Below are 23,562 nucleotides of genomic sequence, written 5' to 3'. Positions count from 1 at the left end.
AGCGCAGCTCGATTCTGCGTTTTGCGTTCCAGCAGGGGCAGAAAAGAAGCCCGGGGCTGGAGGAGCCAGAGGGGGCAGGCCCTGGGTCTCTTAAGGATGGTCGTTTGGGGTCCTCCCACACGCCCCTAGGCGAGGGAGCAAGTTCCCGCGTGGGAGGGGCGCCTCCCGCGAGGGCGACACCCTGCCCACCCAGTGGTCCCCGCGCGCGGGCGTCCATCCATTCACTGCGGCTCCTGGAGCCGAGCGGCGGCCCCAACACTCAAACCGAATCTATGAATGGGAAGAGGGAAGAGAAGCAACGTCCGTTTCCACTCCCTGCTTCCCCGCCCCCTCCGCGCCTCCCTCCTGGCCGAGCGAGTCCAGCGCGAAGTGACAGGGGCAGGGGCGGGGGCACCGCGAGGGCTGCGGCGGAGGGGTCGAGTCTGGCTGGAGACAGCGCTATTTATCAACTCTGGAGCTCCAGGATAAAGAGGGAAGAGCGGAGTCCCCTCCTCCTCGAGCCCCGGAGCCTCGCCGGGCCCCTCCCCAGCGACTTTGATTTCATTACTCCCCCTCCCCTCCCCCCCGGGGGTGCTGGCAGGTGCGGGGGTGGGAGCCGTCTCCGCCCGAGCAGCTTTGCCAAAGGTCCGGCTGCTGACGTCGGAGCGCCCGCTCCTGTCAATGAACGGCAGCGGCTGCCTGGGGACTGTCTGGCAACGAGGCTACAGACGTCATCGCCTCCTGTTGGACGCGCGGCGGGGGGGAGGGGGGGTGTCCGAGCAGCAGCTCCGGCTTAAAGGAAAACTCTCCAAGTTCCAGGCAGCCAGGGAGAGTCGTTCCCGAGAGCACATGCGCCCCAAAGCCCGGTGCGCGCGGGCACACAGGCTGGCACACTCACGCGCACACACTCAAACACACACGCACACTCGCACTTAGGTTCTCTGTAGGTGTGTGGGTCCAAAGTTGCGGCCGCGGGAGGATGAGCTGAAATGGACCGGCCTTTCTTGGCGCCTGGAGCGCCCAGCGCGGCTTTCCCGGAGACCCCCAGATGGACCAGAGGGAAAGAGGAATGCCACACAGCGCTCAGAGGTGTCTGCTCCTTCTCAGGGGAGATCAGCGCGAAAGGCACACTGCCCCACGCCTCTGGAATATGCCTGCCGAGTGGAGCAGAAGCGAGTGTTCTTGGAAAGGTCGTGAACTTGGGCCACCTGGGCTCACTGGCAACTTGTTGTGCGCAGTTCTCAATGGAGCCCTGGACCCACGGGGCTCCGGGCCCGCCCGCTTTTTTTTTTCTTTGCTTTTTCTCTCTTTTTTCAGTGTGTGAACTTGAAGCGGAAAGCAGACAGGCGCTTCGCATACTTTGGCGGTAAGTGGACTGTTCCTTTTACCTATTATTTAACCCTTGAGAGTCCAGAAGAACTCAAATCCAACCATTTAGAAAAAGTTACCACCGTTTCCCTCCATCCTTTTTGGCAACAAGAATGTGTGTGTGTGTGTGTGTGTGTGTGTGTGTGTGTGTGTGTGTGTGTTGTTTGGGGACATGACTGTTTTGGAAGAGGGGTGATGAGTGGAGGTGAGAAAAAAGAGACCTGAGTGGATCAAACCAGAAGATTCAGGGGTGGCAGAGGAGGTGAGAGGGAGGGCAGCCAACCCCAGCTCCTGAGCGATTGCCTCCGGCTACTGCTTCTTGGACCAAGTTTCCCAGCTCCAAGTTCCCTGCAAGGCTGCCCTCCAGCTGCAAACGGCCGCCTCTGCAAGGCTAGACCCAAGGGGGCCTCGGGAGGAGGCCCCCACCCTCCTGCCTCCTTTCTGGGCCTCCTAACTCAGTTCTGAGTGGGGACAAGACGCCTCCCCCACCCATTTCTGCCCCGGGCCTCGGTTGCCTCTCTCCGTGGTCCTCCTGCACCTCCCCCAGCCCCTTTTGCAAAAGCTCAAATGATGTCACAGAGGAGGAGGGGGTCCTGTGCCCCCAGCACCTGAAGGCATCACTATATTGCATCCTGCAGCATTTTGTTTTCTTCATTCTACCCAATTTTCCTTGCAATCCACTGAAAACATTCCCTCCCAAACACCACAAACACCCTCCTCCCTCCCAGCACCTCCCTTCCCAGGACATCAGTCCTTTATAGACAGGGCCAGAAGTCCCGATACCCAGCACCCACGCTATCCCCCTCCTAAATTAGAAAGAAATCAGCTGAGCGCCCAAAGAGCCTCTCCTCCCTGGTGTTTTGGTCTCTTTTTCCCTCTGGGCTTACCCTTCTAGTGGAAGGAAAAAGAGCAAGGAGGAAGGAGAGAGGGAGAGAGGGAGAGGGAGAGAGAGAGGGAGAGAGAGAGAGAGAGAGCAGAGAGCCCCCTAGACGGAGGGCTGCTGCCCAACTGATTGTAGGCTCTCTGCGCCGCCTGCCCGCCTGGCTCCTGCTTCCCCAAAGTGCCTTCCCTCCTTCAGCAGCAATTCCTCTCCAGCCATCTCCCTCCCCGGCGGCCTCTCCTCCCCACCCTTTCGCCCGTCTCTCTCCCCTCCACCTAACCCCACCTTCACTCTCCTCTCCGAGGGGGGAGGCTGGGGGTGCGGAAAGAACACCCCAAAGCCCCAGCCCCGGCAGAGATGTCGAAGAAACGCAAAGCCCTGGAGGGTGGAGGACAGTCCGGGCTCCCAGAGGAGGAGCCCACTGGCTGCTTTGAGGGCGGCAGCGAGGAGGAAGGTAGGGAGAGCAGGGGTGGAGGAAAGGAAAGGAGCCTGCAGGGAAGCTCTGGGAGTTGAGATGCTCTGCAGGAATGCTCCAGCCGGTCCTCGGCAGCTCCCTGTGTCAAGGCAACTTGGGTAGACTTTTTTCCCTACAAGTGGGATTTTACATGTGCCTCCAGGAAACGGGGGAGTGGGAATGTGCTGATTCGGCTGACATTGAAGACCCAAATTTGGGTGAACTTGAAACTCTGTGGGGAGAAGGGGAGGGTGGGGTGGAGTGGGAGAGGAGGCTGGAAGAGGCTGGGTATGGATTGGGGATTGCTGGCCGGTTCCCGTCCTCTGACTGCCTTGCTGTCGCATACATGGGGGTGTCAAGCTGTCCTGTGGTTTTGTGGCCTGTACTGACGTCTGTGCAGGACACCTGGGTCTGGAGGTTGGGGTGCTGGTGCTGTCCCCCTCATGTGTGTTGCTGGCAAGGGGCATCAGGAGGGCTGCTGCTTCTCCCAGGCTTCTCCAATCCAGGGATGCTCAGGGTTGCGTCATGTTGAATCCTCATCTGCTCAGGCAGCCCTTTGCATCCTCCCGAAGTTGGAGGTGAGGTTTGAGGCAAATCTAATGGTGGACTGTGATCTCAAGGGGAGATGCTGTGCTGCAAGCATCTGGGGACCCCTTTCCCTAGAATCAAACCAACGAAAAAGTGAAGGTGGGAAATTTCCTATGGAAGCAAAAGTAATACTTGGATATCTGATTGCCACATAAAAGCAACCCAGTCAGACACCTTTTATTTCATTACAGTATTCTGAATTTGGTTCAGAGTAGGCCCAAATGAACTAGTCAAGTTCTTTTCTGGACTGTAGTTTAAACACAAAGGAAATATGAACCAGATGCAAATGTTTTGTTATCGGTTAAGCTGTGGAAGGGGAGGTGAAAGGGCCTGTGGGGGAATGGTCTGAACCCAGGCAGGGAGAGGAGTTGTGTTTTGGGGTTGCTTTTCTTTTCAGAGGGGAGCCCTGTGGCCTGGTCGGTGGCAGGGGCAGGTCGGAGCACCAGGAGGACTGGGCGTGTGCCTCCAAAATGGAGTCCATGGCTTTTCTCCTTTGACGTCATAAGAAATACGAAGTCACCAGAGTCCTTCCTGCTCATATAACATGAATCTCTATGTCCCCTTGCAACCCTTTGCATGGCTTGTGTGCGTTTTAAAGCAAAGTGTTTGGTTTCGGCTCTCCCTGGGCAGTGGGATTTAATAGAAGCAGGTGAGAGCCATGTAGCCCGCAGGTTGTATTTCAGTGTCTGCCCATGTTTTGACTTTCTTTGCTCAGTTGTGATCTTAGAGCAAAAGTTAGTACAGCTCTTCAATTAATTTTACTGAAAAAAATGGCATTTGGTAAGAAATTCAAATATGGCAATGATTCTATCTGAATGGTATTTGGTGTTTTTCCATCTTTGGGGAGAATAATTCGGTATCACCATGGGTGTCTGACAAATTCATCGGCTCTATACTCAGCATTCAGTTTTGACCCGAGGTTACTCTCAGAGGTGCATACTATGTTCTTTTGGTTAAGCAGCTAGTGAAGTCTATGGGAACTGACATGATTATCCTGGTAAATAACAACCTGGATACATTTTATGCCATTTTCTAATAATTAGTGTATGCATGGCTGGCATTTATAAAAAGCAATAAGAATTGTATTTTAACAAACATTTATCGTCCTTTTGGTGGAAATGTGTGGTATTAGAATTTAAAAAGCTATGTTCTGGAGGTCCTGTACTAACAGTAGTAACAAAATTCCCACATTCCCTAATGTGATAGGACCCGGCTGAGAATATTTTGTTAAGTCATAACAGGCAATAGTAAGTACCTGTTTCTATATTATTCAGAGATTATCATAATTTTGAAGTGACTTATTGTACAGATTGGTTTTGTTAGAGCCTAAAAATGTCTACTGATTTTACTGTATTCTTTGCATTTGGCAAATAAAAATGCTACTAGATAATTGCCTATGAATGTGTAACTGTAGAAACCATTAAGTGTGTGAATACTCAAGTACCATAGGATTGTGAATGCATTTCCTTGGGAAATGGTAGTCATGGCACTCACCAAACGTGATGGAAACACATCTCTACATATGTGGGAGGATGTATGACTGTGGGTACTTTGACCATGGAAGATGGGGAGGCCAGGTGTAAACCAGTGTTTGAGTGACGGGTGGTTATGCACCTGCAACAAAATATACAAGGACACTTACACATGGTTAAGGACCTGCATCTTATCACCTCTCCAACTCAAGGCTGTGTCTTTCCTTTGAGTCTCTCAGCCAAACTTGACAATATGCGCACACTGAACAGGAGAGAAAAGCATTTACATCAGCCTCGCTGACCTTGTATATCAGAAGGGGTTTCTTTTGAGCTCCAACAACTTGGAAGGCCGATACGTTTGTTCATTTCAACCACTGAAAGCACATTATAGCATCTATTAGATCAAGGCAATTGGAAATTAAGTTTCATTAGGAGTCATTGATTTTAAGACCGTCTGTCAGCAGGTTGGCTTGGTCTAAAGTTTTAAATAGCCAGTAAGCATGCAGGCTGCCTGGAGGGAGTGCAGTGGGAACTTTGAACAGAAGAACAGAAACCATTGCTCCTGTTCATGCCCTCACCTGCCACCAATCTGCGCCCCAGTCACGAGGGTAGGTGTCCACTCAGGCTTTAGGTGGCTATTTCCTGTAACGGCTCCAGTTCTGTTAATCGTTTCTCTTCAGGAGATTCCTTATGAGATGAAGGTAAGATGGTGAACGGGTTGTTGTGAACACACATGGATGGTTTCCTTCTCCTCCCTGACTTATTTGCTCAGCTATGGCAAGGGGACAGTGAAGTGCCCTGTCCTAGTTTGGCTGAACGTTTATTTGGAAGTCTGTTGAAGTTATCTGACGTGTGTGCGTATGTGTAAAATCACGATCGGGATCAGGGTATGGGCCTCTTGTGGGCCCCAGCTGGCTCTGTGTCCACTGTGTGTTCAGACTCTACTGATGGGAGATATTTGCCTAAAATGTTAAACATATAAAGATTTTGTCTTTACAACTTAGAGAGATCTGATGTGCAAATGGATAATGCCGGCCACAATTTTTGCTTTGCTTTGCATCTACTGTCTTTGAACTTAGACATGCGAGTATGTTACAGCATTCATCTGGCTGTGAAGGTGATGGGTATGTATGTCGAAGACCATGTGGGAAGAGGCTCTGATGGAAACACTGAATAATTATAATTATTGATCTTATTCCGTAAGAAGATACTTCTATTTTTTCATTCTCTTCACATTCCCTTCATATTGGTCCCTTTTCAAGGAATTGTTATTTACTTAGATACTTTGGTCTAATCACATGATGTTGCATTAGTTACTCTACACTGAAATATAACATTAAAGCCTATTTTCCAACACTTACCCTCTAGTTAGAAACCTGTTCTCTCAGCCCCTGTGGGCTCTTGTAGGCTCTCGGAAACCCATTTCTGTTCTCCCCCTTCCCCACCCACACCCTAACTGTTCTGTGTTGTTTTGTCTTCTGGTTTTAATTCTCATTTCTTTTAAGATGATTTTTGGGTATAAAATGATGTCAAATGTTTATTATTACATTCAGTTAATCTCATGAGTGTTATAAAAATAAGTAGTTTCTATCTTTGATGAGCTTGGTTAAGATCCTATCCAGCCCGGTTTCCTGGTTTCCTGTCCCTCTGGGGTGTAAAGTCACCCAAAGGGGGCCTCTGCAGTGAACGAGTTTAGGGGAGGTTTGAACAGAACCCATGACCTACTCATGTTTTACACTCCTCAGATTTCCTGAGCCACAGTGAAACTGTCTATGGGTAGCTATTCCTTCATCTGACGAGTTAAAGACGGAAGTAAACATTGGTTTCTTAAAATCGTGTTCCTCTTTGACACCACACTGGCTTTTGGGTTTTGTGGCTTCCCTGTATTATTCACAGGCCATTGGCTTTGGGAGCATCTGGAAACAGGGGCAGGGGAAGTATTAGCAACTCTGTACCTCTAAACCCAGTTAAAGCTGAACATCTGATTGTTAACTGCCCTACGTCTACATAACCCCCTAACACCAGTTGAAATGATTTTTTCTGAACAGATTAATTGTTTTAGAATAGTTGATCAGATTTTTAATTATTATAAAAAATCTCTTAAAGGGTTATTTATAGTCATTACTATGAAAGAGTGGGCTTGACCCCTGGAAGAAGATCTCGACCCCTAAAGAAAATCTCACAAGCACACATTCCACAGAAGCTTGATGGCGAAGAGCGTTACAGTTCAGATATTTTTCAGTTCTCACCTTAGTTTCTCTGGCTCCCACCAGGAAGGCCATCTTGCCCTCCATTGTGCCAGAGACGGTTGGCGGGGAGAGGAGAGTTTGAGGGAAACGAAGGACAAGAATACAGAGTAGCCTCCAGGGGTGAGTCTTTACACGTGGACCAGAAAGGAAGTCCCATTAGTCTAAAAAGACACGCCTGTTGCCGGTTTCCTCATCGGTAACATCAGAAGGTTGAATCAGATGACCTGGATGGTGAAACTTTTAAGACTAGGATTGTACGAAGAAGCAGGTAAACCATAACCGACTCCAAACTAAATGGAAACTCGCCAAGGAAGTAGATAAGCAGCAGTTCTTGCTGACGTGAAAGGCTGGGGAAGTCACTTAACATCTGCACCGTTTGGACAGGCTGGTGGCTGGGACAATGCTTTCTCTCCATTCTTTCCGGAACTACCAGACACTCTGAGCATGGTGGGGTGTTAACTGAGGGTACCTTCTGGTCTGTGGTTTAGAAGCAACTCTTTACGTTGAAAGCAGTTTTGTTTATACTCTGATTTGCTAGCCCCTTCCCTGCCCCCCCACAAACACCCACCTTCCCCCTTCCCACCAGTGTAGAAACAGGATTGCAAATAAACAGAGGTAAGAGCTCTGTGGAGATGTTTCCTTCAAGTGCTTCCATGACGGGACTTAACCGTGCACATGGAATCTTGTCTTCTTAGGTAAGCTGAAGTTACCTTCACTTTGTTGGCTGGAGGAGCACTGCTAATATAAGAACTGCTCAACTGTGATATGAGATTCTTGTTAAAAGCTCTTTAACTTTCTGTCCTCTTCCTTGATGAATGCAATGTGGCAATCACAATGATCAACATCATCATATTATATATATATATATATATATATATATATATACACACACGCATATATTATACACATACACACACATATACACACGTGCACATGGTAAAAAGTGTAAATATCACAGCCGGACTTACAGAAAAGATGCAAAATATGTCCCCCTCCAACCCCATTCACCTTTCCCAAAGGTCACCAACGTTACAAGTTTCTTATGACACCAACCAGAAATGTTCTGTGTATACAGTCGTCCCTCAGAATCCTCAAGGGATTGGTTCCAGGACCCACTGTGGATACAAAAGCCCAAGGGTGCTCCAGTCCCGTGGTCAGCCCTCCCTATCTTTGGTTCTACAGATGCAGAGTCACCCAACTGTGGATCGTGGAGCACTATATGTATTTATTGGAAAAAAATCTGTGTAGAAGTGAACTTGTGCAGTCACTCAAGGGTCAACTGTGCAGGAGTGCATACGTGATATCCCTTTCTTACACAAACACAAGCACCCTCCACATACTTTTCTCCTGGACCTTTCTTTATTCACTTATGTATTGGAAATTTACCAGCATATATAGATCTACTGGATTTTTATTGTCTGTATAGTATTCCATGGCACAATGTAACATAACTGATAATTCTTATGGAATTAATCTTTTTATACATAATGCTATAATAAGCAACCACGCCGTATTTTCTTGAGCACATGTATAAATCTATCTGTTGGTGAATTCCCAGATACAGAAGTTGAATCAAAAAGGTGACAACAATTGAAACTCCACCAAAGGCCTATTTGCCCACACCAGCCCCAATTTTCTTTTGCAGTGATCTACTATCACTATGGACACTACACTTTGGGGACCTAAAAATGGAGTAATTAGCAAATATAAGCAAGCTCCTCAAATCAGTGGGATAGAATATTTGGAGTCTGAGCAGTACTAGAGGTAGGGCAACCATAGCACTACGCACTTCAGGGTTTATGGGATGGTTTTTCTTCTCCAACTCTCTGCTTAGAGCAGATGTGGATAAGATATTGGGTTCTGTTCATGTCAGTTACTGTAAATAGGCACAGCTTTGTGATTTTGCTATAAATTTATGTAATAACAGAGAAAGAATTATGTTATTTAAACTATGCATTATTATAAAATAGGATATGAATACACCTTCTGGGGAGCCCATGAAAATTATGATTGGTATAAGTATTACTCTTAAATTCTCACATAACTCTAATGATATGTCTGGGTTTTGTGACTTTTATACATTTTATATACTTAGATTCTTAAATATTGACAGAATATAAACTCACAAAGGGCAGAGGGGAATGTCTTAACTGGTGTGTTAAGACATTGAGCTTCATCTAGAACTGATAATTCCTGTCTTGGTCACTGTTTTATCCCTGGCCCCAATACAATACCTGGTACATACTCCGCGCTCAATAATTTCTTCTTGAGTGAAATGACCAATGTTTCTGTAACTAAGACATCTTAAAGTATTGAGTATTCCATTTAATAGTGACCATGATAATTCTACTTGTAAATGGATAGAGATAAGAAGGAATATTTATATTGAGCTGTAAATGCCTTTCATTTGTGAAAGAACACAGGCTTTGAGATTAAGCATGCACAGACGATTAAAACATAGCATCACGTATTTACAAAAATAGTTTTCCTTAGGACTACATTGATTTTAAGGTATTAGTGCCTGGTACTCATGTGAGAGGACAGTAGGCTCATCTTCCCTTCTCCCGCTTTTTATTTTGAAAAGTATTCCATCTACAGAAAAGCTACAGGATGTGTACAGTGCGTGCTGAGGTCCTCTTCACCTAAATCACCAATGTGACAATGTGATACAGAATCTGACTCCATCTCTGATGGTTGGCTGCTGACAGCTTTCAGACCCCACCACCCAGCTTCCTGTCTGCTCCAAACCTGGGCAGGCTGATGCGACAGCCCACGTGGTCCTAACATTGGTGCCAGTGGGAACTCAGTCCACACGAGCCCTGACTCCTACGTAAGAATCTCCCAGAACCACCTGTAACCACAGTGAAACCTGCACTTGTTGGCTCTCAAGCCATTTTCAGACATGCTTGGGAGTCTGCACTGCTCCCCTAGCAAAGCCTCGTTCTGAGAGCAATAAACTTTTCCACACCCTCTTGGTGCATGTGTGGGATCACCAGTCTCAACATTCGAACCAAATTTTGGGTTGAGGTGGGTCCATCTCACTCCCAAGTGACGGGGACAAACGTTTGGCTATGTTTTCTTCTCTTCCTTTCCTCCTCCTCTTCTTCTTTCTCTCACAACGATTATTATTTTTTCCTGAACCACTTGAGAGTCATTTGTAGACATTATGATTATCTAGAGAGTTCAGATTTATTTTCTAAGAGCAAGACGTTCTCCTAAATGACCACAATCTAGCGACCACACCAAGAACACTTCATGTTGATATAATATTACCTAGTGGGAGCACATGTTCAAATTTCCCCAATAAGAGCCCGTTTTTTCCCCCTCAATCTAGGATCCAATCAAGAACCACACATGGCATTTAGTTGTCACATTTCCTTTAATCTAGAAATGCTCCCTGATGTCGACAGTTTCGAAGGGTCCAGGTCAATAATCTTTTAGAAATTCCCTGTTTGGATTCATCTGATGTTCCCGAATGATCAGATTCAGGTTAAACATTTTGGACAAGGATACTATCCAGGTGACATTGGGTCACATCAGAGGACACATGATGTCAGCTGGTCCTGTCACTAGTGATGTTAAGCTTGATCACTTGGTTAAGGTTTTGTCTGCCAGTCTTCTTTCTATATTGTCAAGAGAGGTAGAAACATATTCTGATAATTCACTACTTACGCCGTGGCCAAAAGCTCTTTCTGAAAGTATAAAATGTTGAGCACTCAAGTCTGCAGTACAAGTCAGTTCGTAACTATATAAATTTGGAGTTTGCTTACATACCTATATATATATATATATATTTAAATGAACTATAACATTTTCAGGAAGTTCACTTTCTTAGGTGAACCGCTTAATTAATGTTAACATATATACGTACCCAGATGAAGATACAGGACATTTCTTGCGTTCTAGAAAGCTCCCTGTGCTCTGTCCCAAGAAAACCCCTACTCACTGTTCTGAACTCTATTGCCATTAATTGGTTTTCCTTGCTTTGGGACTCACACATATGGAATCAAACAGCACATAGCCTTGTGTCTGGGTTCTTCAACATTATGTCTGTGGGATTCACCTACGTTGTTACAGCTGTTTGTTCTTTTTGAGTGCTAAGTAATATTGTATTAATAGTCTACAATTTACTTGTCCTTTGTACTACTGATGGGTATTTGGGTTATTTCAATTTAGGGGTCATTACAAATAAAACTGATATGAAACAACTTGTGTACATGCCTTTGGGTGGACATAAAACTCATTTGTTTTAAATATATATCCTACACACTCATTTTTGTAATAATTTGTGGAATGTTCTTTATCAGTCATTGGAGCCCATCAATGAAGATGTATGGTTTTCTATAAACATGTCTGAATATTATAAACCTTATATTCATGAGAAAAATCCCTGATGCATTCCAAGCCCTTTAACGTGGCAACATTTGCAATCCAGATGTAGGATCTTGATAAATGAACTAGATCTTTTTCTTAACAGTAAAAGTCTATACATAATTTTGATTCACATGTATTTGTTATTCTCTACCGTGGATGTTGACTTTGATTCGTATTCATTTTTTAATATATTTAAAAATACTTATTTCTTTATTTATCTTTGGTTGTGTTGGGTCTTCGTTGCTGTGCACGGGCTTTCTCTAGTTGCAGTGAGTGGGGGCTACTCTTTGTTGTGGTGCATGGACTTCTCATGTGGTGGCTTCTCTTGTTGCAGAGCATGGGCTCCAGGCACGCAGGCTCAGTAGTTGTGGCCTGCAGGCTTCAGCAGTTGTGGTGCACGGGCTCTAGAGCTCAGGCTCAGTAGCTGTGGCACACGCGCTTAGTTGCTCTGTGGCATGTGGGATCTTCCTGGACCAGGGCTCGAACCCGTGTCCCTTGCATAGGCAGGCAGATTCTTAACCACTGTGCCACCAGGGAAGCCCTGATTCTTATTCATTTAAGAAGTATATTGTGCTTGCTTTGCTGGCTCTGAAGGAGGAGGTATTGAGAAGGAAGATGAAATACCCACCAGGTATAGAGTCTTGAGGTGAAGCTGTTCATAAGGAAGATCCTTTTACTTCTGTTTGGGGAAAGCTTACCCAACTTAGGAATCTCTGCCTAGGAAGGTTCATAACTTCGTTTCAAGAAGGGAAGTATAATCAGGAGGCTTAGTTTTCTTTCCCAGACTGTCCTTGAGTGCTGTCATGATGTTGATTTTTGCCTCTTTCCATTTTTCTACATCAAGACAGTCACTTGCCTGTCTTATCTGGGGCTTCCCTGGGCTAACTGTGAAGGAGAAGGAAAAAGGGACAGATGTGACTTTATGCCACCCCCTGACCTGCAATAATAAAACCCATGTTTACATAACAGGTGCTGTAGCTGGTGGAGGACTTGCAATCATCCTAACATGTAGCTCCAGAATATGTCTCAGGAAGGGAAAGATCTTGGTTTGGAAAAATGCTTTGGTGCACACCAACAGTAGGTGAGACCCTGGGGCCTCAGGGGCAAGAGCTTTTGTTGCTCCAGCAAAAGGGAGAGTCCCTGAGTGTAAAGAAAAAAAGAAAGTGAGAGAGAACAGAAAAGAGGAGGCTGTGGGGGCCAACTCAGAGGAGGACCCGTACTAGTGGTGTGGTTGACAGGGAATCAGAACCCAGGAGTGATTGATGGTGACTGCATGTTAATTTGGTAGGTGGTACAGGCTGCGCTCCTCTGTGTGTCCTGAATTCTTTGATAAGCCTGCCAACTTTTTCAACATCTCATTTGTAAATGGAAACCAGTGCAGGGCCTGAGTCTCATGTCTGGGTTAACGTGGAGCAGACCTGAGTGTGTGGAAGTAGCAGCCAGACACAGGTGAGCCCATGGGGTCTTAAGTCCTAGAATATTTTTAGGGCTGTTGGTAGGGCTTTGAGTATCTCCGGGCTATAATACGCTATTCAGAGCAAATCTCTCAGTCTCAAGCCCTGACTTTGAGCTGTATTTGGCCACATGTTCCCTCTAACTTGAAGTTAATTGGAACATTTTGGTTGTTGTTACAGCTTAGTCTCCTGTTCTTAATACAGTATCACCTCTGGCTTGACATCCAGCAAAAGATTGCAAGGCCTTGTTAAAACCCTGGTTTCACTTAGACCCAGTGGATTTCGATGACCCAGTTTAAAATCACTGGGATTGGATAAAAACCAGCTGCCTATTGTAAGTGATTAAAAGGATAACTAACACATACAAATAACAATAACTTGTAGAGCAGGAGGAGTTTCCTTTAACTTCGTTATGAATGTCCAAAGTATATATAGGGAAAAGTAATTTATTGTAACATACAAGAAAAATCCATTATCAACTGATAGCATGTTAATTTAATCCATCCCTCTCTCTGCTTAATATTAAGCTCTTTTCCTGCCCATCCCCTTTAGTTTTCGTTGTTCAGTCTCTCTGATTGTCAGACTTGAGGTCATTGTTATTTGACGGTCTCAAGTGCAAAAGAATCGCAACGTGGAACTGAAATGCTGAAGTGACAGGATTTCATGAAATCCGTGAGAGTGATGTTGGGAACAGCTCCATTTCTGTGCTAAGTTATTGAACGTGAGTTAGACTTTCATCTGAAGAAAGAAAACCAGCAAGGATTACTCAGTGTCCCCACTACGATATATTTCTATCCCATTCTGTTTTCTTTTGTCAAACATCTTCTGAGTAAGTGCTTGACCTGTGCTCTCTGCTGGCCACAAAGGGTCCTGGAACCTTGGGTCACTGTGGGGATGTGATGTTTCACTTGTAGGACAAAAATGCTATCTGAGATTTTCTTATTGTGCCTACTTTTGTAGAGTCTGCCTCTCCCTGTGAGAATGTGTTCTCCATAAAGACAGAAACCTCTTTGGCCATTTTTCCAGTTAGAGTAAAGCCTGGCAAATATTAAGTGCTCTATAAATATTATTGAATAAATGTATGAATGAACAATGGAATTCCCTTTTTAGTAGAACTTTTCTGTAGACTTAGGATGCCCAGAAGGAAGTGTAGAAAAGGGCTAAGGGGGACTTATAGAAGAGCCCCCTAGATGGACTCTCTGCCCCCAACTCTCCTGCTTCAGCCCATCTGTGCCGAGGTCCCTGTCAGTTACAAGTGGCAAAATCCAAAGAGAACAAATCTCAGTGGAAGCCGGTTTTCAGGGAGTCCCTGGGGGAGAGTCAAAGATGGAGCAGTGGGACCTCCAGCCTTGGACAGGGCTCCTTTGCCTGCATGCCCATCCCCAAGGTAACAAGGGGAATGGCAGCTCCAGGTCAGACCTTAGGACCCCAGAGCAGAGAGGAAAGAAAACCTTGACCCTGCTCGCCTGGCCCAAGTATCCCAAAGACAGAATTTCTCGTTCTGACAGACGGGGCAGAGTCCACTTCTAGAAGAAAGTATGTGCATCAGACACAGCAACGCTACCCCTCCAACAAGTGCAGGCAGCCTATCACCGGCCCTTCTCCCACAGGGAAGTCGCCAGCTCTCCTTTTATTCTCTTGTAAAGTGCTAACACTGTCCCTGGGCGTGAGGGTCTGTCACACTGTAGTCCTGGAGAGATGGCACTGAGATAATGGATGTGCCAATGCATGGTCAACTAAAAGTAGCCACACAAAGTGAAAGCCTTAACATCTTATGTGCTTCTCCCACCCCTCCCCTTACAGGACCCTCCCGTTCAGCTAAACTGATACTTACTTTCTAGGAGCGCTTATGAAGTTTCCTCTTCCCAGGACTCTGCTCACCACTCAGTCTCTCTTCGTAGAACCCTTCCACATCCTTGGAAGCCCCTCAGAACGTGTACCCTCTCCATGAAGCCGTGGCCATCTCCACGAGAAGGATGGGGGTGTCCTTCCTCCTGGGTCTGGGGCTCTGCGTGGCCTTAGGCGCTCACCACATTCTGTGTGGCATGAGGGTCATTTCCATAGTTCTGGGATCCCCGTTGGCCTGAAAGATTCTAGAGAAAAGGGGCTGTTTCATATGCATTCGTGTAGTCATTCCAGTAAAAGTTATTACTCCATGCGTAAAAGTAGAGGAAAGAGATGAAGAAAGAAAACCACATATATTTGCCTTGATAAGCTCTGCATTAATTACTAGTGATAGTCTATATATGGTGTGGGAAAGCAATTTAAAAATTACTAAAAACTTTCTTTTTAACATCTTTATTGGAGTATAATTGCTTTACAATGGTGTGTTAGTTTCTGCTTTATAACAAAGTGAATCAGCTGTACATATACATATGTCCCCATATCCCCTCCCTCTTGCATTTCCCTCCCACCCTCCCTACCCCACCCCTCTAGGTGGTCACAAAGCACCGAGCTGATCTCCCTGTGCTATGCGGCTGCTTCCCACTAGCTATCTATTTTACATTTGGTAGTGTATATATGTCCATGCCACTCTCTCATTTTGTCCCAGCTTACCCTTCCCCCTCCGCGTGTCCTCAAGTCCATTCTCTACGTCTGCATCTTTATTCCTGTCCTGCCCCTAGGTTCTGCAGAACCATTTATTTTAGATTCCATATATATGTGTTAGCATATGGTATTTGTTTTTCTCTTTCTGACTTACTTCACTCTGTATGACAGACACGCACGTATAGTCATCTTATCTTTGATAAAGGAGGCAAGAATATACAATGGAGAAAAGACAGCCTCTTCAGTAAGTGGTGCTGGGAAAACTGGACAGCTACATGTAAAAGAGTGAAATTAGAACACTTCCTAACACCACACACAAAAATAAACTCAAAATGGATTAAAGACCTAAATGTAAGGCTAGACACTATCAAACTCTTAGAGGAAAACATAGGCAGAACACTCTATGACATAAATCACAGCAAGATCCTTTTTGACCTACCTCCTAGAGAAATGGAAATAAAAACAAAAATAAACAAATGGGACATAATGAAACTTGAAAGCTTTTGCACAGCAAAGGAAACCATAAACAAGACGAAAACACAACCCCCAGAATGGAGAAAATATTTGCCAACGAAGCAACTGGCAAAGAATTAATCTCCAAAGTATACAAGCAGCTCATGAAGCTCAATACCAAAAAAACAAACAATCCAATCCAAAAATGGACGGAAGACCTAAATAGACATTTCTCCAAAGAAGATATAAAATTACTACAAACTTTTGTAGCATTATTCAATAATGTAGTAGACTGATTCAAGTGGTATTTTTTAGACAGTAGAAAGTATAAGGGTAAAACTTCTTTGCTCCAATGACTGGTTACAGGGTGGCTAATTCATAAGCAAAAATGCTTAAGTTTTGCTAAGAAATTCTGTCATGTTATTGAAGAAGGAAATTGCCCAGATATCCAAGAAGCTGAATTGTGATAAAGAAAAAAAAAAAAGAAACTTACCTGGAGAACAGTTACTCTATTTATAAATTAAGACTAGTAATGCCCAGTCATTCCACATTTATTTGGATATTTCTGTAAAGGTCCTGCCTTCACCCACCCTTGGATGGTGGTCTCGACAAGCAAATGATGTTGTTAGTCCATCTTTATCTTCCAGGGGCACCTTACTGTACCACGTACATCTGTAGACTGCCAAGGACTGTTGGATGTTTCTTCAGTATGTTTGTTTTTTAAAAAGACTTCAAGCTTTTGTTAACATAATACCCTTCTTAGTCAACTTCAACTAACCTCAATAAACCTTCTTTGTATCTTTCACTCACAAAACATATGCGGGGATCCTCAGAGCCCTCAATTCCATAACATTTTGGAATGGCCTCAACCAGCGTTTTTTGGATTGTGGGTAGCAACCTATTTGTGAGTCATGAAATCTATTTTTAGTAAACCCAAATTGTCTTTCTAAAAACTGAATAGAATGGGGGAAAGGGGGAAGAGGATGGGAGGAGGGTGGAGGGGAAAGGATGGGAGAAGAGAGGGGAGGAAAAGGGAGGAGGGAGGGAAGGGGATAAGGGGGAAGACGAGGGGTGGAGAGCGTGAGAGTGAGTCCCGTAAGCGGCGATTATTATTTAGTGACTTGTGTGTGTGCTCATTCGGTCCTATTGTAAAAATAAATTTCACATTGTGAGTTGAAAAAGTTACAAAACCCTGGTCTAGACCACATTTTACAGATATCTTCATGACAGCGGACAGCCCACAACACCAGAATTTTTATGGCCCCTTGGTGAAGAATAATAAATAAATAATTTAAATGAAGTTATGCAAATTTCTTTGGATTCAGGACCATCTGAAGGGGGCTCTGAACTGCCTGTGTGAACTGGAAGTGAAACCCATTAACATAGTGGCACCTACGGGGCCTCAGTCCCAGGTGGTTTATCACATCCCTGCTCCGGTGGCTGCAGTCCTCTCTCTGCTTTACTGTCAGCTAACACTCCTGTGTGAGCCTTGCCTCCCCAGCTAGATTGGAGACATTGTCAAGTCATGATCAAGTCTTCATTCCAGTAATGAGCACGGAGTAGCTGTTCAACCAATGATTTTATGTTAATGACTGAGAACCTGGAACACACCTGAGAAGTGGGTCCCCACAAAGAGGCGGAAGATGAGAGGGAAGGAGAACAGGAGGACAGGGGAGAAGGTCCATATTTGGGTGCTCCTGTCGGGGCAGATCAGAAGGCAGTGCAGGGAGCCTGGGACCAGCTTGGAGGAAACAATGCAAACCCCTCCGGGTCTTTGCTTTGCGGGGTGGCAATCCCCACCAGTACCTCGAATCCTTGTTTCCCAGTGACTCCACCTAGTGAGTAGAACAAAATGTGCTCCACCTTCCACGATAGAATGAAAGGCACACTTTCCTTTCTAAAATCATTTTCCCGTTCTTGAAAACTTTTCCTGCCTAATTCGCCATCTTTATGTGCTTGGGGGAGTAATTATCTGCGTGTGCTTTTTTAAGTTAGGTTCTTCTAGGCTTGTTTGATAGAATGTACTTTTTCACCTCACCCCCTCACAGGGGGTGGACTTAGCCTCTGTTATTTATGCTTTGATTGCTACTTTGTCTAGTCTCACTTGTTATTTTATACTTTAAAATGTTTAAAGTTACATCAGAGTCAACGTGATGGGTACATATAGTTCTTTAGTTTTCTCCTTTCGGTGTGAAATCTTACTACTCTAGATTTGATAGGTAAAGAGGTAAAATAATGAGATAAATAAATAAAAGCTTTGTGGCTGCCTACATGCCAGTTTGCAAAAATTAATGCCAAATTATCTCTGGAAACGTCTGGAACAGCTGTGGTTGTCAGTATTGCTTCACCCCCCAGGTCTGATGATTTAAACGTTCCATTTCTCTTTGTAAAAATTAGAGACAATAACTGACTATAGTTTCACTCCCCTTCCTCCCATCATCAGTAAAATATACGTAAAACTTGGTTCTTAATTAGTGAAACACCATTTACAGTTTGGGTCTGAGTTGGGGTCAAGGGAGAAAGAAAAGAAAAGGAAAACTTCACAATCACATGTTTACTATGTGCAAAGCAGCAGAGAATTGCAATGAGTGATGGAACAGAGTTTATTTTCTCAGCCGTAAGGAATTTTCAATGTTTATGGAAGACAAGCCTGTGTTACAGGAGCCGTTAAGTGAGCGACTTCATGGAAGTCATTCAAAGAGGTTTCTGAGAGGGAGTGACCCATTTCTCCCAGCCTTGGGTGAGTTGAATCATGGATGGCCTTGGTGTGCTCACTGGGTAGTGAGGAACCATTCCTTGTGTTTAAGCACATTGGCTCTTACAACCAGAGTCTATTTCTGTGCAATTTCTTTATTTAAAAGAGATTTCTTTTTTTAACAGCTTTCAGTAGATTCAGTAAGGAGTCCAATGCATGTTCTGGTAGTGTTTTCCTCAATGCATTGTCTTTGCTGTAAATGTCATTCACTTATTCTTGAATAAAAACAAATGCATTGGTGAAAATTCAAAAGATACAAAAGCCATATAATGAAAAATGTCTTTTTTGTGTTACTTAGTACTGCTTCAAAGTTTTCTTCATATAGATACTGCCAATTCCTCTAAGTTCATTCTTAGGTTTGTTTATCCTTTGTTCTGAATTGCCCTTATAAATGTAATCATTTCTTGCACTAAATATTTTGGAGTAGTTCTGTATATATGGTGAATGCTATGGATATTTTTATAAACTGATCTTTAAATTTTGAAATTATCTTAAACTCACAGAAAAGTTTCAAGCCCAATAGGAAGATCTTTTATTCCCTGAACCATTACCCTGTGCAAGTTCTACAAACTAGGACATTCTCTTACATGAACACTGATACATCTCTACCTTCTAATCTTCCACTTCTTCATGTTTTGTCAGTTGTTCTAATAACATCCTTAATTATGAAAGGATCGGGTCCAGAGCCACACATGGCATTTGTCACTTTGGTCTCCTTCAGTCTGGAGCAATCTCTCAGTCTTTCATGGACTTTCATGACCTTTGTGGATTTGAAAATTATGAGCAAGTTATTTCATGGCAAGTCTCTTGTGGGGGAAGAATGTCATAGAAATGATGCTGTGCTCTTCTTATGCACCTTAACAGGTGGCCCACGAATTGAATTTGTCCCGTTAGTGAAGATGTCCACTCTGACCACTCAATCAACTGGTTATGGGAGTGTCCTCCAATTTTCTCCATTGTAAGTTACATTTTTCCCCTTGTGAGTTAGTAAGGAATTTGTGGGAAGGTACTTTGATCCATGTAAATGTTCTTTTCCTTTTCAAACTTTCAGTTATTAATTTGCTGATTTACATAACTTTGTTTTTTTTTTTACTAATAAGTTGTATGAGCTGTTTGTATATTTTGGAAATTAAGCCCTTGTCGGTCGCATCGTTTGCAAATATTTTCTCACAGTCCGTAGGTTGTCTTTTCATTTTGTTGTTGGTTTCCTTTGCTGTGCAAAAGCTTATAAGTTTGATTAGGTCCCATTTGCTTTTATTTCTATTTGCTTTTATTTCTATTTCAAATTTGCTTTTATTTCTATTCCCTTGGGAGACTGACCTAAAAAAACAGGTACAATTTGTGGATTTACATGAGTTTGGACTCTTGCTTTCCTATTTTATTCAGTGGGTTACAATACATTACTACCACTGTTCATTTTGAAGCTCAAGTAATCCCGGATTTGGCTGGTGGGAGCCCCTTCAAGGTGGCTTCTGTATCTTTTGACATATTTATCTCTACCTCAGTCTTGATCTCTATATCTATCTATGCTGAGAGACCAAGGGATGCACGCATATATAAACGCACTTACATCTGTATTTTTTCTATACTTGTCTATATTCAAAATATGGAGTTCATGCCAACCTCTTCATTCCAATTCAGTGGCACAAGGTTCATTCTAAGCTTGCTCCTTTTCCATATTTGCATCTTTCTTCTCTGATAAAGGGAAGGAACCTGGCTATATCTGCACCTGTGTGTTATTTGGTCACTTCTCTGTGTGTAACCAGTGCCCCGTAACTGCGGCTGCCCCTCCCCTGTGTGGCGCTCTCCTCATCCATCCAGCCCTGACTCCCAGATCTTGGCGCCACAACTTCTCCCCACCCTTGGCCTTGGCGAGGCTGCTGGTCTTGTCGGCCCCTGTCTCATAGCTTTGGGACTGAATTGTTCAGGAAAGGAAAGGGTAGAGGAAGCAGAAGAGAAAGAGGAGGATGGGCGAAAGACATTTGAATGCTGTCTTTATACTCATCTACCTTACTGACTCTTATGTCCTTTATATTTGTCCTTCAGATTAGTTTTCCAAGTACCTGAGGTGGTCAGTTACAAGAAATGGTAATTTTACTTCCCCTTTCCAAACTGTATACGTCCTTCTTCTCATCTGATCGTACGGCTTAACACTTCCAGGAAGTCATTAACATGAACGATGATAAAGACGCTATGGGAACGCTTCTTTCATTTCCCCACTTATCATAGTACTTACTGGCTTTTGGGTAGAGACAGGTAAATCCATCAGGGTGATCTTTCTTAAATGCAAATCTGATCACATCACACCCCTGTAACAAACCTTTAGACACACTGACAGATGAATAAAGAAGATGTGGTACATATATACAATGGAATATTACTGAGCCATAAAAAGAATGAAATAATGCTATTTGCAGCAACATGGATGGACCTGGACATTATACTAAGTGAAATAAGTCAGACAGAGAAAGAAAAATGTCATATGATATCACTTGTATGTGGAATCTAAAAAAAAATGATACAAATGAACGTATTTACAAAGCAGAAATAGACTCACAGATATAGAAAACAAACTATGGTTACCAAAGGGGAAGGAGGAGGGATAAATTAGGCATTTGGGATTAACATATACATTCTAATGTATATAAAATAGATAAACAACAAGGTCCTACTGTATAGCACAGGGAACTATACTCAATATCTTGTAATAACCTATAAAGGAAAAGAGCCTAAAAAAGAGTATATATATATGAATCATTTTGCTGTACACCTGAAACTAATACAACATTGTTATTCAACTATATTTCAATAAAAGTTTTAAAAAACAAACAAAAAACCATTTAGACAGACTCCCACTGATCTTAAAGCTCCCAATGAGGTCAGATGCGCTGCGTCTCCAGCCTTGCCTCTGGTCTTTTATTTTTATTTTAAAATATTTATTTATTTTTAACTGTGTCGGGTCTTACTTGTTGCACGTGGGATCTTTTGTTGTGGTGCGTGGGTTCCCGACCAGAAATCAAACCCGTGTCCCCTGCATTGGAAAGTGGATTCTTAACCTCTGGACCACTAGGGAAATCCCCCATCTTTTATCAATAGCTTTCTTTTTAGTAGCTTTCTTTTTAAAAGAGTGGACACTGAATATAGAATTTTTTTTATCAAACTACTTTCTAGCTCCTATAGATATAATCATATGATTTTTCACTTTTGATCTATTAATTATTTTCAGCACATTTTAAACTCCTCATTCACAAGGAAGCTCCCGATTAGATACAACTGAGGTTCCCCATGTCATTTGGTCAGGATAGGTGACAAAGAATGCCATGGGACTGAGTATATTTCCTTCTCCTCCCTTCTCTCTCCCTCTCTCTCTCTCTCTCTCTCTCTCTCTCTCTCTCTGTCTCTCTCTCAGTCACGACAACTCACCATGGTTAACGTCTTAGAGGTGCATGCCCAATTCTGCTCCTCCTTGGCTAAAACATAATCAGTGTCTTATGTCTTTGGCCCATTTTCTAGAAATGCCTTTGTGTACGGGACTCCCATTGTGACAGTGGGTCACCTTGATGGGCCTTACTGAGCGGTTTGGCATGTTGATAAGGCTTTCTGCTTATGCTTCACCAGTGTGGATGACCCCACACCGCACAGCCCAATAGGTTTGGATCCGGGTGCCGTACAAAATACAACCATGGCTGTGCATTTGTTGTACTGAAACCTGACTTTATGCAGGTGCACCCTGTACCGCCCACTAATATCGAGCTTCTCGGGGAGTCACCTTCCCTCGCCTGCTTCTCCGATACCTTCCTCAGAGCTGACACCCACTGTCCCTCCTCCGTCGTTTCCACTGGGACAAGGACATTGCCGCAGATCAGATCCCTTGATTTCAACCTTGTGTGCCACTTTCCTATAATTTTTGAACGACTATCAACATCTTTTACCTGCATTGTCTCCTAATCTTGGATTTCTCTGTTGGATGCTGAAACTCATAACCGCCTGCACCGGGATTCCTGTGTGTATATTTAATATGGACATCTACATTCCGTGTTTGAGAAAGGTTAGCAAGAGTATAATTGTGAGGAACGCTGTTGTGAAACCTAGGAGGAGACAGAGTTTGTGGGGAAAACAGCTACCCACCTACTCACACATTTAATGAAGCAGGGGAATCACACCATCTCTGTACAAACGCATAAAAAAAAGATTAGAGCCTGGGAAGATAATACCTGAGCAGTCGCTGGGCTGTCTCTCAGGCAAAGTTGGAATCCAGTCCAAGAATTAAAGATAGACATGTAGGGGACTTCCCTGGTGGCGCAGTGGTTAAGAACTCGCCTGCCAATGCAGGGCACATGGGTTCTAGCCCTGGTCCGGGAAGATCCCACATGCTGTGGAGCAACTAAGCCAGTGCTCCACAACTACTGAGCCTGCACTCCATAACCCGCAAGCCACAACTCCTGAAGCCCGCGCGCCACAACTACTGAGCCCGTGTGCCTAGAGCCCGTGCTCCACCACAAGAGAAGCCACCGCAATGAGAAGCCCACACAGTGCAGCAAACAGTAACCCCTGCTCACCGCAACTAGAGAAACCCCACGCGCAGCAGTGAAGACCCAACACAGCCAAAAATAATTAAATTAAATTAATTAATTAAAAGAAAAAAGAGAGACATGTTACATCCAGGAAAATGTCCCAGACATTTCTTTCTTCTGCCCTCCGTCTCATGTGCAGATGTCATTTCTTAATTTAAATGACCTTTTTCCTCATATTTGTTTTAAACTTTTTTTCAATCGTTCAGGAAAGATTAGTAGTGATGGAGTTCAAAACTTATGGCAGCAAAATAATTTTTTTTCTTTGTTTGAGTCAACATTCCTTTTCTCTCAAATCCTGCAGCTTGTGACACAGCCACCGGAGTGAGATTCGAAGTCCAGAGCATCTCTGAGCATCAGCCAGGCCCTCGGTGAATAGAGAGCACTTTGTGATCCTGACTGTGTCCCTCTGCTCGTT

At 44.1% G+C, this 23,562-nt stretch overlaps 1 protein-coding gene across 1 annotated transcript in view; it reads left to right on the top strand.

Annotated features, from left to right (window-relative positions):
* Positions 1-2,584: 2,584 nt before the first annotated feature.
* PDE10A (phosphodiesterase 10A) overlaps positions 2,585-23,562 on the top strand; it is a gene marked incomplete at both ends in the record, with an annotated part of 588,101 nt that continues 567,123 nt past the window's right edge. Inside the window, one exon of the mRNA XM_079716917.1 lies at positions 2,585-2,681. Within this exon, the coding sequence (XP_079573043.1) occupies positions 2,585-2,681 (97 nt within the window). The remainder of the gene's footprint in view (positions 2,682-23,562) is intronic.

This window comes from Hyperoodon ampullatus (genome assembly GCF_949752795.1).
Source record: "Hyperoodon ampullatus genome assembly, chromosome: 12".
In the NCBI taxonomy this organism is placed as follows: domain Eukaryota; kingdom Metazoa; phylum Chordata; class Mammalia; order Artiodactyla; family Ziphiidae; genus Hyperoodon; species Hyperoodon ampullatus.
The sequence above is the reverse complement of the archived record's forward strand: the minus strand, read 5'-3'. Positions and strand labels throughout refer to the sequence as shown.